The 23380-nt window shown below is 34.4% G+C and overlaps 1 protein-coding gene across 5 annotated transcripts in view; it reads right to left on the bottom strand.

Moving 5' to 3' along the window:
* The window catches only part of SORCS2 (sortilin related VPS10 domain containing receptor 2), a 1204963-nt gene that overhangs the window by 183182 nt on the left and 998401 nt on the right, over nucleotides 1-23380 (bottom strand). For all 5 annotated transcript variants that reach the window (XR_012483510.1, XM_074275474.1, XM_074275475.1 and 2 more), the window contains exons 6-7: nucleotides 10745-10809; nucleotides 2926-3044 (exon numbers count right to left, since the gene is read on the bottom strand). Coding sequence is in view for 4 of the 5 variants with exons in the window: in XM_074275474.1 (XP_074131575.1) it covers nucleotides 2926-3044; nucleotides 10745-10809 (184 nt within the window). In the remaining variant the exon portion in view is untranslated. The remainder of the gene's footprint in view (nucleotides 1-2925; nucleotides 3045-10744; nucleotides 10810-23380) is intronic.

The following is a 23380-nucleotide window of genomic DNA, read 5'->3' as shown; positions in this document are numbered from 1 at the left end:
GACCTCTCTCCCTCTCTCCCTCCCTTCCTTTATTTCTCTCCCTCCCCTTTCTTTCTCCCTATTCCCTTTTCTCCCTCTTCATCTTTGTCTCTCTGTCTCTCTCTGTCTTTCTGTATCTCTGACTCTATACACCCCTGTCTGTCTGCCTCTGTTTCTTTTTTCACACACATATACACAGATGCAAGTTGATGAAATAGTCTTTACCTACTTTGTTCTTTTAGACCTGAATGACATCAAAGAATCCCCGAGTCCCATTGGATTGAACAGAAAGGCAATTTTGAAATTATCTATTTATTCAAATCCCTTATTCCTCTATCTTTCCTCAGAAAGTGAGCTCCATGGAGGCAGAGACCAGCACAATGCTTTAAGTAGAATAAGCACTTAAAAGGCTTGCTGATTGACTGATTTGATTGATTGTGACATAACAAAAGAGTGATTATATTGCCTCTAATTGAAGATATCCAGAGATGAAAGGCTCTACCTCTGGAAGCAGCCCACATTCCAATTATGGACAACTCAAATCATTAGGAACTATTTTCTTATAATACACTTTCTGTTATTATCATCAATAAACCTAAGTAACTTATAGTATATTCCAAAAGGACTGTGGGAGATAGTCATGGAGGTGACAAATTACAATAGGGACAGTTCAATGTCCCTTCTCCACGACTCAGAAATACAGAAATGTACAAAGCAGGAAGACTGTTCCCTTCTCTGATTACACTTACAGTCTGTGCTCATCTATGTCAACATCCATCTATAATAAATGTTACATGTTTATGTTATTCAGATCTGAAATCAGAACAGGTCAATTACCTCCCCTCAATCTTCAAGATGTGCTAACACATTTTGGATTCTGCCCTGTCAAAAGCATCACCCGTTTTGCTAAGTTTGGCAGTCTAGAAGCTCACACAGGGAGAACCACTTCTCACTATATACTAGCTGTGAAATAGATCTGAATTGTAGCTGTTGGGGAGTTATAAACAATGTCACCTCCAAACAATACAAGGCAAAGCCCAGGAGGGATGATTTTCTCCAGGAAATTTATTTCTAAATCCATTTCACAGTTTGTTCATGGTGAGAAGTGGTTCCTGCCATGTGGACACCCAGAATACTGTTCCCAAGAAAATGGGTGTGGGTGCCTTTGGGAGACATTCATTTCCTAACTCTCATTAAGCAAACTGGTTATGGAAAATGATGACTCTTGCTTCTTTCTTAGTTGAGATCTGAATGAGTTCTCTCTGGACCTCATACTAAAATAAATAAACCACCAAGGTCATCACCACTACCAACAAAAAGATTGAAATGCTTGGGAGGTGATGGCAATAGCACAGCAAATAATCAAAAACCCTGGAAAGTCTTTTTAGAAGTCATGATGGCAAAGGGGTAAAAACACTGGTAAGAGTTGTGTTCTGGGAGCCATATTTTTAAAGGTCATTAATGAATTGGAGAATGTACAGACTGTAAGAGTTCTTCATCTGGGATCTCTACTTTAAAAAAAAAATATTTCTATTGCTATATTTTCAATATATTTCCCACTGTAATACCAAGTGTTTTAATTGATGCATTTAAAATTATTCTGATAAGGGCTTCATAGGCTTCATCAATCTGACAAAGAGGCTCATGATATATTAAAAAAATTCAAGAACTCCTGATCCAGAGAGAGATAAAAAGGCTGATGATGGGAGTCCCAGAGGAAGGCCATATAAAAATCACGCAAAGGCATTGGCAATGTTGAATTTGTAGAAGAGAAGATTTAAGGGCACAATTGCTTTCTATCCATATGGTAAAGGCTGTCATGGAGACTAGATTTCTGCTCAGCTATGGTTTGGATTATGTAACTTCAAGATCCTTTCTACCTCTAAGTTTCTGGGACCCTGGGAATCTGTTTAAAAAAAAACACAAGGTTTCACTAGTCCTGAAGTCAGGAGGACCACAGTTCAAATCTGATCTCAGACACTTAATACTCCATACTTCTTTCCTTGCTGTGTGACCCTGGGCAAGTCACTTAACCCCAATTGCCTTAGGGAAAAAAAGAAAGAAAAAAGAAAAGAAAAAAAGAAAAAGATAAAAGAAACCCAAGATTTAAATTCCATCTCTGCTTAGGAGCTATAGGGCCCCAAATTAGGGAAGTTCAATTAATTTCAATAAACTTTTAAAAAATGTTTACTATGTGTAGGTTATAAAAAGACAAAAGCAATCTCTGCCTTCAAGGAATTTACATTCTACTGCAGAGATAGAATATACACACAGAAAAGCATATACAAAATAATACAAGGTAACTTCAAGAAGAAAACTGGAAGCATCAAGAAAAGTTTCATATAGGGTGTGGGTACCTCTATTCTCTGAGGCTTTGATTCTACCTCATCTATAGAATGGGAAGTATAGTACTTGCATCACCAAGGCATCTAGGTAGCTCAGTTGAAAGAGAGGTAGGCTTGGAGTCAGGAAGATCTGATTCAAATTTGACCTCAGATATGAAACTGCATTATCATTTCACTGCACGCCATTTAATCTTGATTTGACTCATTTTTCTCAGCAGTAAAATGGGGATCATAATAATACTTACCTCTCAGCATTGTTGTAAGAATCAAATGAGACAGTATTTGTAATGTCCTTAGCGAAGTGCTTGACACATTGTCAGCACTATACAAATACTTATTTCCTTCCTTACCACTTTTTTAAGCTTGTAAATTTGCTATCCATCAAATGGGCTAAAGTAGATAAAGTACTTTTGGAACTCAAACTCTATTGAAAGGAATACTATTGAAGTGGTTTACTTATGAAGTGAATTATAAAGCTAATTTTTAGTATTTTCTCGCAGAAGAAACAGCTTTTCACAGGCTCCTCATCTGCCTTCCTGCTATTGGTCAAGAATGTCACATTCTTTCAACTGAACATATAAGGGAATTAATTTGCATTTACCTTAAAGAATACGTAGTCATCCTGCACAGTCAGGGAATTGTGGTCAATGCTGCTGGCAAATGGAATCGTGGGTGTTCTATCAGAGCAATTCTGAGACTGACAGGTGACATATCGGAAACCTGGGGAGAACAATTACCAAAATCTATTCTTGTAAAATAAATTCAAAAGAAAACCAACATTTTAGTGTCTGTATTGTGAAGGAAACAGCTATGTTAGGTAACAGTCTATCATGTCAAATAGCATTGTATGCTTCTTCTATTCATGATTCTCACTATGATGTTGTGCCCGCCACCAAATTGCCATCTTTGGTATTCATATCTCATTAATATTCTGTGCCCCCTGATTGGAGAATTGGACAGTTGAGCAAAGAACTCCCAAAGGCTCCATTTAATTAGGGCTCCTTAAACCAATCATTTTCATTTCCCCCCACTTGCATTCTTTGGACTAAACTCAACCATTAGCATGCTCCCAGGAAATCTTGTTGCCAAGAAATTTATCATTCTGTGAGGTTGGTGCTCCTATTTTGTTAAAACTTATAGTATTTTCTAGAGAGAAGAACAAAGAATTCCTCCTAAAGCTTCCCATTAAAGAGGGCTTCAATTTGAATCAGCTGGTTTATTGTATTATTTGCTATTTTTATTAAGTTGTTTCAATCACATCCAACTCTTTGTGATCCCATTTGAGGTTTCCATGGTAAAGATACTAGAGTGGTTGGCCATTTCCTTCTCCAGCTCATTTTACAGTCCAGGTACTGAGGCAAACAAGGTTAAGTGAATTACCCAGAGTCATCTAACTAGGAAGTGTCTGGGGCCTCATTTGAATCCATGAAGATATCTTCCTGCTTCGAAGCCCAGTGTTCTAACTACCTAGCTGCCCCCTCTTTGGAGTGTACTCTACCACTAATGCTAATTTTTCCTTCCTTCACCTCTTCCCACATCCCTTACAGCTTTCTTTTGTGTGGGTCTTCCTTAGAATTGAAGCATGTGGAAGATGAAGACTGTTTTTTTTCCCCTTATTTGTATTGTTAGTACTTAGCACAGTGCCTTATACATAATGGAGATATTTAATGAATGCTTATGGACCAACATCCAGTTTTTAAACTAAAATCCTCTTGTGATTCTTCATCATAGTGTAAGTAGATCCTGGGTTCCTAAAAGATATGCCTTTAGATTAATAGCTCAAAAAGATCATGTAAAGTTTAGATTATATCTCTCTACCAGCCCTTCCCTTACTGCCATCTTGCAACATTTTAAATGTTCTATTCCCAGTGTATACACAGTTAACTAATTTTGATGAATTGAGTATGGGACCAACAACCACTGTCACCCCATAGTCAGCTTAAGGAGGTTTGGAAAGTTTCATTGCTACAGGGGTGAGGTTGAAGTAATTTTGGCCACAGGAATTCAAGAAAATTGTCTGCAAAACCACAGGGAACAGGTGATCTCCATCATGAAGGTAGTAGCCATAGCAATAAAATTGAGATATATTAATTAAATGACACTGTACAAAGTAATGAGCAAGGCACAAAGTATATATAAATAGTGCCTAACCTCAAGGTGCTTATTATCTAAACAGGAAACAAGATATAGAGAAACAACAACAGGGTAAGATCAGTAGAAAGTTACTAAATATTCAGGGAAGAGTATGGGAAATTATTTTCTCTCCTTAGAAAATGAGCTTCTTTTTTTGTATTTTTAAATTCATCACCCCAGTCATGACAAAGGAGAGTCATCACTGGTGTAGGGCTAGTTCACTGTTCTTTCTTTGAGCCAAAGCAGTGACTGTTCTATAGATGCCATTATTGACACATATACAACTGGATCTTTGTATATTTTTTATTCTAAATGTATTATTTTTCAATGATTTATTTTCAAGAACGAGATTTGCTTCTTAAATCTGATATTGCTAAATAAAAAGGGAGATGGAGTGAATGTATATTTGTGTATGTGAGAGAGCTAAAGAGACAAAGACAGAGAAAAATAGAAAAAGAGAGACGCACACATACAGAGAAAGTGAGACAGATATATAGACAGACAGACAGAGAGCTTGTCCCAATGAATAAAAATTAAAGATACAGGAGATGGGTCTAAGTCTTCTTGGTGACAGAAGATGGCTGTGAGACCCTAGGCTAGTCACTTACTAACAATTCTCAAATAGCTCTAAAGCCTCAGAGAAAGTGTTTCTGTAAATGGGTAGAAAAGAGAATAAATTTCTTCATCTTAAAATTCACTAAGTTCATTAACTAATGGGTCCAGAAACTGGATTCAATTCAATTTTAAAACTATTCATTTTATAATATGCTTGAAAAAATAATTAAGAGTTTATGTCAAGAACTTAAAGAAACAAAGACACATAACAAGCAATGAAGCCAGAATTAATATCTCAAACATACAAAAAACCACACACACACACACACACACACACACACACAGACACACATATTGCAAAAGCATCATCAATGGGCATTTTCAATAAAAATACATGAATCAGAAAGCAGTGTGGAGGAGGACACTCAAGCAACCTTGCAGAGGTCAATGGCATATACAGCTGTTACCACACTGAAAATTTCTAAAGGAATCTTAACACACAAAGAATGGACAGTTTTTTTTTTGTTTGTTTTGTTTGTTTGTTTTTGTTTTTGTTTTTGTTTTGTTTGTTTGTTTTATGAAACTGGTAGCACAACAAAGTGGAAAGAGCTTTGATTTTGAAGTCAATGGCCTGGGTTTGAATTTTTCCTCTGAAGCCTACTATTTCTGTGACCTTGAAAAAGTCACTTAGATTCCTCAAGGACCTTCAAGTTGTGACTGCATCCATGTCAGTGGCAGAATCAGGAGAGATTGGGAAGGAGAACAACTGACCTTTCTTTCTTCCCTTTCTGAAAAAACAAACAAAACAAACTTTTCCTGAGGCCCAGAAAACTGGGTATGAAGGTACCTTCCACCTATATTATAGTGCTCTGGTCCTCAAATATTTGTTTGTTTGGGAAATATATAGGTGACACACAGGAATAAGACATTGGACTTTGGGGAAATTTTACACAGAGAATGTTTTCCAGTTTTGGCACCTTTTTTGTGTGAATTACTGTATCTCCTTGAGATATCCTCTCAGGAGATGTGAGCTTACAAGTAATATTTTAATGGGGGTTTATTTCTAGGACAACAGAAATTTCTGAAGGGAGATTGTTTTGGACTCTACTCGTTTATGGTCACCATGAAATAACAGAGATGCCAGCCTGGGCTCTTTGAATTAAAAATGGGCACATCCCCAGGTATATTTGTTTCCTGATGCTAATGACCAAGTATGTATCCGATAGTGTTTAGGAGAAACATCTTTTCTCACTCATAGAAGATATCTCCTCAGGGAAGCAATATCATTCTGATAATCCATTTATGTACTTATATATTGGGAAGTCAGAGAACTATAATCAGAAGGAAAGTAAAACTTTACCTGGAGACAGAAAGAGGTGAGAACTGGGACATTTTATGTAATCAAAAAGATTTTGATGATTACATTAAATTATGTTCTCTCCAACCAATCCTCTAGAAATAATTATTCGGGTCCAAGATTTAAAGTCTCAAACATTATATTTGTTGGATGTTGCAAATATGTAGTAATTATGTATATGTAATATGCATAAATATGTAGTATTTTTCTATTAATTTTTTGAGAAAAGAATTGTATTTTCTTTATGTTCATTTCCCAGTCCCTTCCCCATATTCCAGTTTCCCACAGTTGGTTCAACTGTACATGGTCGGGACTTATAAATACTGTTTGAATAATAAATGAGCAAATGTTTCAGAGAAAATTGTTATTCAAACTAAAACCTAGGCTGCTTTCCTAAGTTTGATTTAGGTGAAAATAGGCTTCAAGAAAGTCGATATCTCTTCCAGGAGATAGATTGCTTTCTGCAAACTAAAGAACATGCTGCCCATTCCAAAAACATACATATATGAGCATGGGAGAAACTGGTGGTGTTTTGCTTTAGGGAAAATGCTTGAACTATTTTTCAAATATTTATGGTTGAACAAAACCCCAAACATATTTTGCCAGACATATGTTCCTTTTATTTTTAAACCATTCTGTTTCCCAAGGGAAATTGAATCCTTAGGTTTTTGACTCATCAAGTAAATTCTCTGGCAAAGCATTGCTGGTAAATCAGCAGTGCTAATGAGTCTTTTTCCCCTTAGATGTATCATTTGGGAAGTTGTAACTCAAAAGCACTAAACAAAATAAAACTTCTCAAAGATTCAGGTTTGAATCTAAAATCACTTTGGGATGTATTTGGGGATTTTTTTCCCCCTCTCATCCAGCTTATTTTGACTATTCCTTTTCCTTCCATGCCTAAGGTCTTCTGTGAGTTCTTATTGTGATATGAAAGTAATCCTGGAGGCTCAAAAACTATGCATAAACTCTGGAAGGTCATACCAAGTTGGAAAAGGGGAAGAATGGAAGAAGGAAAAGTACAATGATAGATTATATATAGTTCAAGGATAAGGTGAGTTAGACAATGAGAAGTTCAATACAAGAGAAAGACTGATTTGAGAGGTAGTGGAGATGGTGGGAAAAGAGGGCAGAAGCAAGAAGGAAGAAAGATGAAAACAAGCCTTTATTAAATACTTACCATGCGACAGACATTACACTAAACATTTTATAAATATCTCATTTGATCTTCACAACAATCCTGGGAGGGAATTTTACTACTATTCCCATTTTATAGTCAAGAAAACTAAGACAGACAAAGATTAAGTAACTTGCCTATCTGAAATCAAATTTGAATTCAGCTTTTCCCGATTCTAGGCTCAGTGCTTTATTTTGTGTGCTAACTAGCTGTCTCTAGTGGGAGCGGAGTTATTCATGAAGACTATCTGTTAATGGGATGAAGGGAATTGTGGTTTGCACTAGTCAAGAGAATAAAGGAATAAAGTAACCATTATTTTTAAAATTCAAAAGGTTTTTTTTTTTTTTTTTTTTTAAGTTTGTAATTTCATTGAAGCCAGTTAGATGGCTCTGTAGATAGATTGCTAGACTAGGAGTCAAGAAGACCTAACCTCAAATCTGGCCTCAAACTTTTACTAAATGTATGATTCTGGATAAGTCACTTAAAACTGTTTGCCTCAGTTTCCTCATCTGCAAAATGGTCTGGAGAAGGAAATGTCAAACTGCAGTATCTTTGCCAAAAAAAAATTCCAAATAGGGATACAAAGTCTTGGGCACAATTGAATGACTGAATAACAACAAAAATTTCACTTCAATAAAATTCCCACAAGCAATCCCTTAAGTGATCATCTCTGTGACTTCTTCTCCAACTTCCTCTCACTCCTCCAGAGGCAGCTGGTTAGCACAGAGAATAAAGCATTGATCTTAGAGTCAGGAAGATCTAATTTCAATTCCTTACTCAAAAAGTGATTAGCTTTATGGCCCTGGGCTTGGCACTCAACCTGTCTCATCCTCAGTTTCCCTATCTCTAAAATGGGGATAATTACTGCATGAAAGTTTCTGAGATCTAATGAAAGACAACATTATAGGATTTTGTGTACTTTAAAGTGCTGTATAAAGCATTATCTAGCATTAAATTAATGCTGTGAAGTCATCAGGTTCATAATGCAAAAGGTGCTCTGCCCAGTACCAAAAATATATCCTTACACAAAAATTTGGGTTAGGAGATTTCCCTTCAAGTCCTATAATGTCTCTCATTAGATCCTCAGCAACTTCCATGCAGTAATTATTACCATTTTAGAGATAGGGAAACTGAGGATGAGACAGGTTGAGTGCCAAGCCCAGGGCCATAAAGCTAATAATCACTTTCTGAGTGAGGAAAAAGGATCTTCCTTTTTCATACTGCTAATTGTAATTTCTATTTAATCATGGCCCAAGCTCAGTTTCCCTATTTGTGAAATGGTACTGATAATGCTGTATCTCATAGACATCCTCTGAAGAAAGCACTTTGCAAATTGTCAAGCCCTAGAGAAATGTGAGCTATGGTCCCTGCTATTATCATATTTAGGAACAGAGAAGGAGTCTCAGAGGACAATTCTCATTATAATTCCAGGTTCATGTGTCCTTATCTTGCTTTTTAATCTTCAAATGGTATGAAGAGAACTGTGCTGAATTTGGAGTAGGAAGGATTTCTGGGAGCTCAGAACAACTGACATATGTGGATATTCATTCTAACAGATTCTCTTCCCACACCACAGATAAACTGGCAGCTGTATGCACAGAGCGGGGAAAAACGTCCAATGTTTAAGTGCCAGAACAAATTGTACTATTAATAGCTTTTTTCATTGGACCGTAGCTTCTTGACTTCAATTTATCTCTTGTTGGAAAACAAGTAAACTTTAAATTCTACCACATTTCTACACAGCCCAGTCACTTTAGCTATATACATAGGCCAACTCCAAGGAATTTGGCATAGCATTTTCTTGCTGTGGGCAGTGGAAATGAATGTGAAGCTTATCATGGGAAGAAGAATGATTCAATGGAAAGAACACTGGATTGGGAATCTGAGAACCTGGAAAGTAAATCCAACCATTGGCTTTATCTGTACGACCTTGGAAAAATTACTTCCTTTCTTTGACCCCTTATTTCTTCATACTTAAGATGGAAGTTTTGGGCTTGATGGTATCTGAGGTCCCTCCTAGATTTAAATACTACATGCCTTTGTTTTTTGTGAACTTCAGCTTCGTCTATAACATGAGGATTATATCTGAATTGTCTCTCTCATAGTGTTTTGGAGGAGGGCCTATAAACTTAAGAAGGAAAGCTTCTCAGCATTGAAAGGAACCTCAAAAGCCTTTGACTCAGTCACTGATAAAAAAAAGAGCTCTCTATAAGATACACAATCAATCACTGGTTATCACACCTTTGCTTGGAGATCCCTAGTGAAGGAGTGAAGGAGTCTCAAGGAAGACTATTTCACTTTGGAAAAGCTATATTTGTTAAGAAGTTTTATCTTATATCAGAGTTAAATTTTCCTCAAAAACTCCCACTTGTTGTTTCATAAAACCCCAAAAAACAATGTGCCATATTATTTTCTAGGTTATAACTCTTCAGATAGCTTGACTGTTCTCATGTTAACCCAAAATGTTTTTGTTAGCAGGACTAAATGTTCCTACTTCCTTTAAAGGCTCTTCATATGACATTGTTTTGAGTGTTGTCTTTGGGACACAATGATCAATATCATCCTTAAAATGTGGTAACTAGAATGCCTCACAATGCCCCAAATGTGGGCTGGCCAAGGAATAATACAGAAGCGTCATTATCTCCCTAGTTCTGGTTTACTATTCTTAATAAGTCTAATATCTATGCTTATATATCTAGATAGGTACCTAGCTATCTATCTTTATCTCTATATTTATATATCCATATTTGTATCTATATATTAGTTTTTTTGGGGGGGACTGCCATAACATATTGTTGACTCATACTGAGATCTTTTTAAAAGACGAACTGCCTAGATACATTCACTCTACACATTTTACACTTGATTCTTGGAACCCAAGTGCAACACTTTACACTCACTCATAACAAATTTTGTCGTATTACTCTTGGCTTGACATTTCATCTTGTGAAGATATTTTTGGATCTTGAATCTGACAAGTAACCCTTTAACTAGCCATTTCAGGTCTGAAATAAGATCATAGAAGTGTTTGAAAATTCTCACAAGCTACGCAGACCTCTGTTGGTTGACCACTTACCTTGTGAAGTTTGGAAAGCACCTTGGACATCTGTGAATTTTAAATGATTAATTCTACCACTATTACTATTACTATAACTCCGTAAAAAAAATGTGGTTTGAACATTGGCTTCTTAAATAACTTACCTCCACTAAGATCCTGGATTTCCATATGAACCAAATCTGGTTCCCCATCTACTCCAGCCACAGCCCTAGGGGGAAATATATATGAGATCAAGTTATATTGAATAATACAGACCACATCTCCCCTATTAGTCACCTTCTATGAGTTCTTATTTTCTCTAAAATAACATACAGACATTTTGGTCTGGCATTCATGATTCTTCAAAACCTGTCTCCCATCTACATTTTCAGTTTTCTCTTTCTCTGTTTTTTTTCCTTCCCCTTAATAACTCAACCATACAAAATAGGCATAGAAGTATAATGCAAAGACCATTGTATGTGTAGCTAGAGCACCTAGACTTGGACTTCAATTCTGTTACAATCTGAATGATGTTAGGCAAGGCATTTCTCTTATCGGGATCTCAGTCTCCTCAATTTTCGGATAAAAGGCTCATAAAAGATGATCTCGAAGGTTCCTCTTAGATTCATATTTTGAGATGTTACTAGAATATTCATCCAAACTTGAATGCCTTCTTCTTTGTCCTGATTCTTGATCTTTTCTTTTATCATTTCCTGTATTTAAAACACATTCTCTCTTACCTCAACCAGCTGAGACTCCATCTGTGTTTTAAGTTATAGACGAAATACTACCTCCTTCATGAAGCCTTCCATGATCCCTCTCCTTTAAGGAAATGAGGGGATTGAACAGCAAGTAGTAGTGGGAATTAAGTAAATCACACTGACTTCATCTTGTGATTCAATTCAGAAGCTAGTTCATCTTTTTCAATATTTTATTTTTTCTAATTATGTAATTTTTTTAAACATTCATTTAAAATTTTTAAGTTCCAAATTAAAAAAGGAAATTTCCCCCTCTTCTTCTCCATCAATGAGAAGGCAAGCAATTTGATATAAGTTGTACATATGGTCATATAAAACATTTTTTCCATATCAGTCATGCTGGAAAAGAAAACACAGACAAAAAAACCCAACAAAAAGAAAGTTTAAAAAGTATACTATACTTCAATCTTCATTCAGACTTTATCTCTGAAGATCAATGATACTTTTCATTATGGGTCATTCAGATTTTTTTTGAATTATTATATTGCTGAGAATTATTCACAGCTGATCATCATGCAATATTGCTGCTACTATGTATAATATTCTACTGGTCCAGCTCACTTCACTTTTTATCACTTCATGAAAATCATTCCAGGTTTTTTGAAAGCTTATAACACAGTTATATCATAAGAAATAACAAGCAGGATGCTTCCAGGAAAATTAAAAAAAAAAAACTGATAAGATTCAGTTCCCTTTTTATTCAATTATGTGTCTAGTCAATTTTTACTTTGTTAGAAAACATTATTGAATTGCAGAAATTGTAAGAAAACTTTATTGTGTTATTTGCATCTAGCACTGCATGACTAAGAAGCTGGACCATCTCTGCCTCTTGTTTAGAGACACTTAATTAAGGACCTAAATTATGCTGGCCAGAATCCTAGTCAGATCCAAAGATCCAATTTTTTTGTTTGTTTGTTTGTTTTTATACAATTATACATCTCAAGTAACATATATATATATATATCTTATCTGAAATCTGGCCTCATACTAATCAATCAGTTCTTGTTTTCATGTTCCTTTGATTAATATGGACTCACAGGGAGTGGGACATCTCTGTTTCTAAATTCAGTGTATTGACTCTGTTCTCTCTCCTCTTCTCAATTTAGAAAAGGCCTAATCTTTCTTTAAATTAGAAATCAGATTAATGGATTTTGTATTCTAGTCAATTATTTTCTTTTGGTTAAATGGTCTTATTCAATTGTTTTTAATTTATAAAAAATGCATCTCCCCCTTTATCCAGGGTCTAGAACTAAGCTAAAAAGATCTAATTATGGTTGGTTATATTGGCATGTATCACTTAATAAATAAATATTCTCAGAATCTTGTACCTTTGTTTCCTCAGTCATTTCATCTTTCACATATTTTATCTTTTGCTCCCAATGGGGAATCTGCAAGGAGAAGTTTATTTTCCTTGGACAAGCTTGTGAGTTTTAACTTCTGTATGATACTAACCTTTGTAGACTCTGTGCCTTCAAGGTAACACATGTGTGGTTTACCATACTCTATGTAGCACAGAGATTCAAATTCTTTTATATGAAAAATACATACATTTATTAAAATATTATTAAAAAGTAACACTTTGAATTAACAAAAAAATGCAAATGAAGGTGGCCTAGCTGTACCAGACCTTATGAGCTCTCATTGGACTCCTACAATAGCTTCTCAAGTGATCTCGCCCTTCCTACTCCAATCTATAATCTACCTAGCTACTAGAATAATTTTCCCAGGATGCAGGTTTAAAGAGAACACATTTTTACTCAACAAACTCTTGGGACCCCAAAGTATCCTGGAAGACCATAATTAAACTTTTCCATTTGTCAATTACAACACTTCACAACCTGATCTCTTCATACTTTTCCCATCTTTTTTTTTTTTTTTACTGTAGTGTTTATTTTTAATAAATTATGAATTATAATAAATAATTATGAATCATGTTGGAAGAGAAAAATCAGAGTAAAAGAAAAAAATGGGAGAGGTAAAAACAGAAAATAGAAGTGAACATAGCATATGTTGATTTATATTCAGGCTCCTTAGATCTTTTTCTAGATGTAAATGGCATTTTCTGTCCAAAGTCTATTAGAATTGCTTTGGATCACTGAATCACTGAGAAGAACCAAGCCTTTCATAGTCAATCAAAGCATATTCTTGCTGTTATTGGGTACAATGTATTCCTGGTTGTGATTGTTTCACTCAGCATCATTTCATGTAAAAATTTCCCGACCTTTCTATAATCAGCTTGTTCATCATCTTTTTTATAGAACAATAATACTCCATTACCTTCATGTACCTCAGCTTATCCAGCCATTACACAATTGATGGAATTGTGGAATTCCATCATCCATTCCTTTTCCAATTCCTTGCTACCACAAACAAAATCTGCTACAAACATCTTTACACATGTGGGTTCTTTTCCCTCTTTTATGATTTCCTTGGGATATAGACTCAGTAATGGCACTTTTGGGTCAAAAAGCATACACAGTTTTACAACCCTTTGGTCAAAGTTCCAGATTGCTCTCTAGAGTGCTTGGATTGTTTCACAACTCTATCTACAATGCAGTAGTGTACCAGTTTACCTACATTCCCTCCATCATTTATCATTATCTTTTTTGGTCATCTTAGCCAAACTAAGAGGTGTGAGGTGGTACCTCAGAGTTATTTTAATTTGCATTACTCTAATCAATAGTGATTTAGAGCATTTTTTCATATAACTATAAATGGCTTTAATTCCATCATCAGAAATTTGTCTGTTCATATCTTTTGACCATTTATAAATTGGGAAATGATGTATGTTTTTATAAATTTTACATAGTTCTTTATATATTTTAGAAATGAGACTTTTATCAGAAATACTGTCTATAAACATTTTAAAATCTTGTTTCTATTGGTTTTGTTTGTGCAGTAACTTTTTAATTTAATGTAATCAAAGTTGTCAATTTTGCCTTTCATAAGATTCTCTAGTTCTCTAGTCATAAATCCTCCACTTCTCCAAAGATCTGGTAGGTAAATTATTCCTTGTTCTTCTAATTTGTTTATGGAACCATTATTTATGCCTAAATCATATATCCATTTGTTTTTATTTCTTCTAGTTTTTACAAAATAATGTTTTGGCAGTTTGATTGGTATGGCACTGAACAAGCAGATCAATTTAGGCAGAATTGTCATTTTTATAATATTAGCTAGGCCTAAACATGAACAATTGATATTTTCCCAATTGTTTAGATCTGATTTTATTTGTGTAAGAAATGTTTTGTAATTGTGTTAATATAGTTCTTGGATTTGTCTTGACAGGTAGACCTCCAAGTATTTTATTCTGTCTAAGGTAATTTTAAATGGAATTTCTCTTTCTATCTCTTGCTGATGGGCTTTGTCAGTAATATATAAAAATACTGATGATTTGTGGCTTATTTTATATCCTGTGTCTTTGCTAAATCTGTGAATTGTTTCCAGTAGGTTTTTGTATGACTTTCTAGGATCCTCATCCTAGAGAGTATATCATCATATAATCTGCAAAGAGTGACAGTTTTATTTCTTCATTGCCTATTCTAATTCCTTCAATTTCTTTTTTTTATTGCTAAAACCAACATTTCTAGTATTTTTTCCCCATCTTCTTACACATTATTCTCTATCTCTATACACTACAATCTAGACTACTTTCTTTTCCATACACCTGTGTCTTTCTGACTCTGAAGTCATCTCTTTATTCATTCTCTAATACTTTCCCCCCAAATGTAAATATTTATAATTGTTGATGGACTGTGAATTTACCAAGGACAAAGATAGTCTTTTGACTTTATCTGGATCCTAGGCCTGTAGTACCATGCCTGGCATATAGTAGATCCTTAATAAAGGCTTGTTGGCACTCAGAAAAGGTTCATAATATATGGCTGGGTAAAAGTAGAATAGAATGAATGGAATTCCCCTTTAAATCAATTCTTCCACAAGATATATTCAGTTGAGGGTAGGGGGAGACTTTCCCAAAGAAGGGAAACAGAAACCCAAGGATACTGTTGGAGAGAACTTATCTGAGAGACAGAGAGGGAAAAACATCTATACTTTTCTATTTCAACTATATATTCTTGATAATGGGATGCTAAGTTCAGATACTTTAATCTCTTGAAGCCCAAGAACTATCTGTATCCTTTTCTATTTTCGTATTTTCCAACAAAGCCCTGTTTTCCATATAGGGGGGTGACTCTTTTAACAAAGAGGAAGAATAAGGAAAAATGTCAGTTTTAGGCATTCTGAAAACATCTGCAACATTTCTTATTAGTATGTCTATTACTTTTCTAGTAAGAGGAGACTCGGAAAGGGTTTCAATATTTCTTTCCTAGGACGAAGATTGGTTATTATATTTAATCTGTCTTTGCCCTTTAGTGTGGTTTTTATTTACATTATTGAACTCATTTAATATATTGTTTTTATGGTTCTGCCTATTTCATTTTTAATTGGTTTATAGGAGATTGTCAATTCTTTGAATTTTTCATATTTATCACTTCTAATCATATTATAATAGATTTGTTCAGTCATTTTCCAATCATTGGATTCCTACTTTTTTCTTTTCTTTTTTAAATATTAGCTATCACACAAAGTTTTGGTACATATATTTTGACAAATGTGAATCTATTTTTTATGTAAGCACTTTATGGTATATGTTTAATAGCAGACTTGTGGGGACACAGGTTAGTGATTAATATAATGACTTTTCTGAAATTATTAGAAATTGTTTTTTTCTCAGAATAATTGGATTATTTCTAGATTTCATAGGCAGTCTCAAAAGACTAGATTATGATGGGATAAGGACTCAAAACTGTATCCTAAAATGACTGGTGGGTGGAACTGAATTTGTTGTCTTTCTAGACAAAAGAAGAACACAGGGAATATATTAAAAAAAATGACCAGAACAGTGGGGAGACTGAAGAAATTGGGAATATTTGGGTAGAAAAGAGAATCTATAGAGATATATTATCACTATTTACAAATACTGGGATTTTTAAAAGGATGAATGCATTGATTTTTGTGACATGGTTCCAGAGAATGAAACTACAACTACTGGAGGAGGTTGAAACTAGCTTTATTGAGGCTAATTTTGGCTTGGAGTAACAAATAAGATTCCCTTAGCAAATGGAATACCAATTGTGGAATGGTTTTCTTTAGAAGTTATGAACTCCACAATTACAGGAAATACTAAAGCAGAGGTTGGATTGCCAGTTATTGGGTACACTGTAGAAGGTATGCTTTGGGCTGGGGTTAGACAAGATTACCTGTGAGATCCTTTTTAGTTCTAAGAGGCTACATTTATATTATCCAAGAAATCATGAATTCCCTAAGGATAGAAAATAGATCAATAACATCAGCATCCTTCACAGAACATAACTCAAATCTGCACAAGTTCATTTTCCATATGAATTCATGCATAATTGCTGAGAAGTTGGATCTTAGTTTTCAAAATACTCTGGCCAAATCATAATTTTAACCCTCAGCTAAAGTTGATGATAGGAACAGAGAATTTTATCCACCAGTTAGCAAAGATGCAAAGACTCTCTGAAACCCCAGGGGTGTTAATGAGACAGTGCGTGTGAACATGTCCACAATGAGTCATATAACTCTGCAATAAGGTTGGCTTGGAGGTGAAAACCCTATATTACTTGAGCTGACATTTTCATCTGCCTGTAATAATATCATCATAATGATAATAATCCTGCCTTGGATTTATACACTGGCTTTCTTCAAACAAGCTCAAAAGCTCAAAAAGAGAGAGAGAGAAGGTTGATGTTCAGTGCCAGGGGTTCTTATAGCAAGATATATATGTACTCTGGGATCAATATTTTAGAATTTTGCATAACAATAATGATAGGAATAGTCATATTAATAACTCCCATTTATTTAATACTTGAAGTCCAAATAGCATTTTAAAAACATTGTTGTATTTGATTCTTACAGCAACCTTGCAAGATACAATTTCTTGGAAATACTATAATCTCTTTACAAATATTTACAAAAATACTCCCCCTCCCAGTCTTGGGGTAGTAAAGCATTTAGCCCAAATATTATTAATATTTAATAATAATTATTAATATTAATATTAATTTTACTCTATTCACCCAAATAAATTCACCCCTCTACAGAGGTGTAAACTGAAATTTTAAAATGAAAATATGTGAATGCAACACAAACACTTGTGTGTACATACACATATAAATCTAGATGCATCTTAGGTCTTATGCAGAACAAATTTAAGGAAAACTGTGGCCTATATTTGAGTCAATATCCTATCAATTAAGAAGATTATCAACCCTTTAAAATAGACAAAGATAGGTAGACCCACTGCGACAAATTTATGAGAAGATGAGGACAAGAGACAAGAGACATTGTATGGGCATGGATGAATGATCTGCAGAATGAATCTAGAGGGAATGCTCATAATTATGAGAAGAAAGATCCTTCTGACCCTTAGATTATAATGTGACCCTATGATATTTGATCTTTCCCCCTTCTTAGCTTTGGGCATATATTTGTTTGTAAGATTATAAATTGTGATCTGCAAAAAATGGAGGGGATTGGCAACCCATAAAATGACAGGCCTCTGAAGTATTAATATAGAATATTAGGACTTAACAGGTGTACTCTATTGAGTACATAGCAGATACTTAATGAATTTTTGGTGACTGCTGGGCACTGGAGAGGTACAAATATGACTTAAGACTGGCTAAAGTGACAGGAGGGCAATGACAAATGTGGAAAAATTTGGACACTAATTCACTGTTGGCAGAACTGTGAAATGATCCAATCATTTTGGAGAGCAATCAGAATTATGCCCAAAGATTTATTAAGCTACCTACACCCTTTGACCCAGCAATGCTTTTACTTGGGCTATTTCTGAGTATAATTAGAGAAAAAGGAAAAGAACCTATATTTCCTAAAATGTTTATAGCAGTTCCCTTTGTGGTGGCAAAGAACTGAAAATGGCAGGGATGTCTATCTTTGGGGGAATGGCTGAACAAGTTATAGTATACAATTGTGATAGAATTGCTATTGTGCTGCTTATCCTTTCTTTTTTTTCCTTTTTTTTTCATAAAACTCAAATATCACTCAAAAGATAATTTTCAGATGAAGAGACTGAAATTATTTCTAGTTATATGAAAAGATGCTCTAAATCGCTATTAATCAGAGAAATGCAAATTAAAACAACTCTAAGAAAGCACTACACACTTCTCAGATTGGCTAAGATGACAGAAAAAAATAATGAAGAATGTTGGAAAGGATGTGGGAAAAGCAGGACACTGATACATTGGTGGAACTGTGAATGCATCCCACCATTCTGGAGAACAATTTGGAACCATGCTCAGAAAGTTATCAAACTGTGCATACCCTTTGACCCAGCAGTGCTACTACTGGGCTTGTATCCCAAAGAAATACTAAAGAAGGGAAAGGGACCTACACATGCAAGAATGTTTGTGGCAGCCCTTTTTGTAGTGGCTAGAAACTGAAAAATAAATGGATGCCCATCAATCGGAGAATGGCTGAATAAATTATGGTATATGAATGTTATGGAATAATATTCTTCTGTAAGAAATGATCAACAGGATAGTGTCAGAAAGGACTGGAGAGACATATATGAACTGATACTAAGTGAAATAAGCAGAATCAGGAGATCATTATATATGTCAACAACAAGATTACATGATGGTCAATTCTGATGGATGTGGCTCTCTTCAACAATGAAATAATTCAAACCAGTTCCATTTTTTCAGTGAAGAAGAGAGCCATCTACACCCAAAGAGAGGACTGTGGGAACTGGGTGTGGTTCACAACATAGCATTTTCACTCTTTTTTTGTTGTTGTTTGCTTGCATTTTACTTTGCTTCTCTTTTTTTTTTCTTGTCCAGCATGATTATTGTATAAATATGTTTATATATATTGGATTTAACATATATTTCTATTATGTTTAACTTATATAAGACTACTTGACATCTAGGGGAGGGCATGGGGGAAGGAGTAGAAAATCGGAACACAGTTTTAAAAGGGCTAATATTGAAGAATTGTCCACTGTTTTGAAAAGTGAAAAGCTTTAATTAAAAAAAAAAACTCAAATATCATTTCTTTATTCAATTCACTATTTTGCATATTAGACACTAGATTATATGTAATACACTTGCACAAACACAAGGAAGAAATGCAGGCTAATTTATTTTTACCCTGCATGCTGCCATGAGCATTATGGTAATTTAAAAATAATTAATTTGAGCTCAACAATGATTCTAAAACTAATGATCATCACATTTTCACAACAGCTATAACTTCCACATAAGAGGGATTAGGGGTGCAGCACTCTTATGATCTGAGAAGTTGACACAAAAGTTTTCTGGTCTTCCTTCACACCAGTGACAATCTGAATTATTGTAATATAAAAGATAAAATGTTGATATTATACAAAAATGTACATATATTTTATACATTTCATAGTTTTAAAACTTTTTCCATGTCACTTGCTGGCTTTTGCACGTCATCAGTGGCTTCTACAAAACTCCTTAAAAATTCCCATTTAATTCTTTATGCCAACTCACAATATACTGAAACAATGATTGGGAATGGGGTTATGTAGAATGCTAACTACATGAGTAAATTCTCCTGAAGAATTCAACTGGGTATGTTTTGATACTTTAATGGATCAATTATTTCACTAATGTAGATTTTTTCCAACAATGGTATAAATGTGATCCCATCTTTATGCATTTTCATCTTATGAGGTCTTCATTCATAGTTTTTTCTTTTTTCCTATTAACTTTATTTATTTTAATGTACATTGCTTTATGAATCATGTTATGAGAGAAAAATCAGAGCAAAAGGAAAAATAATGGGAGAGATTTTTAAAAAATAGAAAAAAGAAGGGAACATAGAATGTGTTGATTTACATTGAATCTTCTTAGTTATTTTTCTGGATGCAGATGGCATTTTCTCTCCAAAGTCTATTGGGAATGCTTTGGATTATTGAACCACTAAGAAGAACCATACCTTTCATGGTTGATCTTTGCACATCCTTACCATTACTGTGAATAATGGATTCTTGGTTTAGCATGTTTGTTTTCTTTAGCATCAGTTCATGTAAATCTTTCCAGACTTTTCTAAAGTTAGCTTGTTCATTTTTTTATAGAACAATAATATTCCTGTGCCAATTTTGTTTCTTGTAAACAAGATATTGTAGGATTCTGTTTTTTATGGATCAATTATTTCACTAATGTAGATTTTTTCCAACAATGGTATAAATGTGATCCCATCTTTATGCATTTTCATCTTATGAGGTCTTCATTCATAGTTTTTTCTTTTTTCCTATTAACTTTATTTATTTTAATGTACATTGCTTTATGAATCATGTTATGAGAGAAAAATCAGAGCAAAAGGAAAAATAATGGGAGAGATTTTTAAAAAATAGAAAAAAGAAGGGAACATAGAATGTGTTGATTTACATTGAATCTTCTTAGTTATTTTTCTGGATGCAGATGGCATTTTCTCTCCAAAGTCTATTGGGAATGCTTTGGATTATTGAACCACTAAGAAGAACCATACCTTTCATGGTTGATCTTTGCACATCCTTACCATTACTGTGAATAATGGATTCTTGGTTTAGCATGTTTGTTTTCTTTAGCATCAGTTCATGTAAATCTTTCCAGACTTTTCTAAAGTTAGCTTGTTCATTTTTTTATAGAACAATAATATTCCTGTGCCAATTTTGTTTCTTGTAAACAAGATATTGTAGGATTCTGTTTTTTATTCTATTCATCTACTCACTTCTGTTTTATGGGAGAGTTCATCCTATTCACAGTTATGATTATCAGCTCTGTATTTCCCTTCATCCAGTTTTCTCCTCTCTCTCTATTTTTATTCTCCCTTTCTACCCTTTTCTTAGTCATGTTTTTTTTTAACATACCCTACCCCCTACTTTATCTCCTATCATCCATCTCCCCTCTGTAAGTAGTGCTTTTTTAAACTCACTCCACCTCATCCAGTACTTTATCTATTATCATCCCTCCCCCCCCTTTTCTTTACTTTTTCCCTAGTGTTTCTGCCTTTCCTTCTATCTTGTCCCTCTTTTTTCTTTTCCTCTTACTCCTCCTACTTCTTTATAGGTTTAGATAGATTTCTATACCCAACTGAATGATTACATTATTCCTTCTTAGAGCCAAAACTGACAAGATCAAGCTTCAGAAATTGTTTATCTTCCTATGCTTCTTTTGAGTACTGCGACTGTAGATTAAACTTTCTGTTTAGTTTTTTTTTCAATAGAAATGATTGAAAGTCTTTTACTTCATTGAAGATCCATCATCTCTCCTGAAAGATGATGCTGACTCTTAAGTAGTTAATTCTTGGTTGTAACTCTAGGTCCCTTGTCTCTGGAATATGGTATTCCAGGCCCTCTGATCCTTTATTATATAAGCTGCTAGATCTGGAATTATGCCCAAAAAGTTATCAAACTATATATACCTTTTGATCCAGCAGTGCTACTACTGGGCTTATATCCCAAAGAAATACTAAAGAAGGAAAAGGGACCTGTATGTGCCAAAATGTTTGTGGCAGCCCTTTTCCTAGTGGCTAGAAACTGGAAGATGAATGGATGTTCATCAATTGGAGAATGGTTGGGTAAATTATGGTATATGAATGTTATGGAATATTATTGTGCTGTAAGAAATGACCAGCAGGATGAATACAGAGAGGTTTGGAGAGACTTACATGAACTGATGCTGAGTGAAATGAGCAGAACCAGGAGATCATTATACACTTCAACAACAATACTGTATGAAGATGTATTCTGATGGAAATTGATATCTTCAACAAAGAGAAGATCTAATCAGATCCAATTGATCAATGATGGACAGAATCAGCTACACCCAGAGAAGGAACACTGGGAAATGAATGTAAACTGTTTGCACTTTTGTTTTTCTTCCCAAGTTATTTTTACCTTCTGAATCCAATTCTTCCTGTGCAACAAGAAATTCAGTTCTACACACATATATTGTATCTAGGATATACTATAACACATTTAACATGTATGAGACTGCCTGCCATCTAGGGGAGGGAGTGGAGGGAAGGAGGGAAAATGCAGAATAGATGTGAGTGCAGGGAATAATGTTGTAAAAAATTACCTATGCATATGTACTATCAAAAAAAGTTATAATTATAAAATTAATTTTAAAAAATTAAAAATATATATATATATGTATACAAGCTGCTAGATCCTAGATAATCCTGACTGTTGCTCCTTGATATTTGAAGTGTTTTTGTTTGCCAGCTTGCAGTATTTTTTTCCTTGATATAGTAGTTTTGGAGTCTCATAACAACATTCTTTGGTGTTTTTCTTATGGGATCTCTTTCTGAAGGTGACAATTGTTTCTTTCAATGACTATTTCCCTCTCGGTTTCTAGAATATTGGGGCAGTTTTCCTTAATGATCTCTTGAAGATTGTTCCCCAGGCTCTCTCTCTCTCTTTTTTTTTTTTTTTGGTAATAGCCTTCAGGTTGGCCAATAATTTTTAACATGTCTCCTCTGGTTCTACTTTTCAGTTAGGCTGTTATGCCAATGAGGTATTTCACATTCTCTTCCATTTTTTTCATTCTTTTTCGTTTGTTTCATTGATTCTTACTATCTCACAAAGTCATTTATTTTCATTTGGCCTGTTCTAGTTTTTAATGTGTGATTTTCTTCAGTTATATTTTGTATCTCTTTTTCTATTTGGTTAATTCTACTGTTTAAGGAGTTTTCCTTAGATATGTTTTTCTTTCCTTTCTTTTCTAGCTGACTCTCTCATGCATTTCTCTCATTTCCTTTCTCATTTTTTCTTCTATCTCTTATTTATGTTTAAAGTCTTTTACGAGCACTTCCAAGATGCTTCTTTAATCTTGAGACTAGTTCAGATCACTCTTTGGGATTTTTTCTGTGGACATTCTATCCTCATTTGAGTTTGCATTTTGGTCTGTCCTGACACCATGATAGCTTTCTGTGGCCAAGGTTCTTTTCTGTTTCTTGCTTACTTTTTACTTTCTTTCTTTT

This window comes from Sminthopsis crassicaudata, chromosome 6, assembly GCF_048593235.1.
Source record: "Sminthopsis crassicaudata isolate SCR6 chromosome 6, ASM4859323v1, whole genome shotgun sequence".
Taxonomy (NCBI): domain Eukaryota; kingdom Metazoa; phylum Chordata; class Mammalia; order Dasyuromorphia; family Dasyuridae; genus Sminthopsis; species Sminthopsis crassicaudata.
This window is presented reverse-complemented; position numbering and strand designations above follow the sequence as displayed.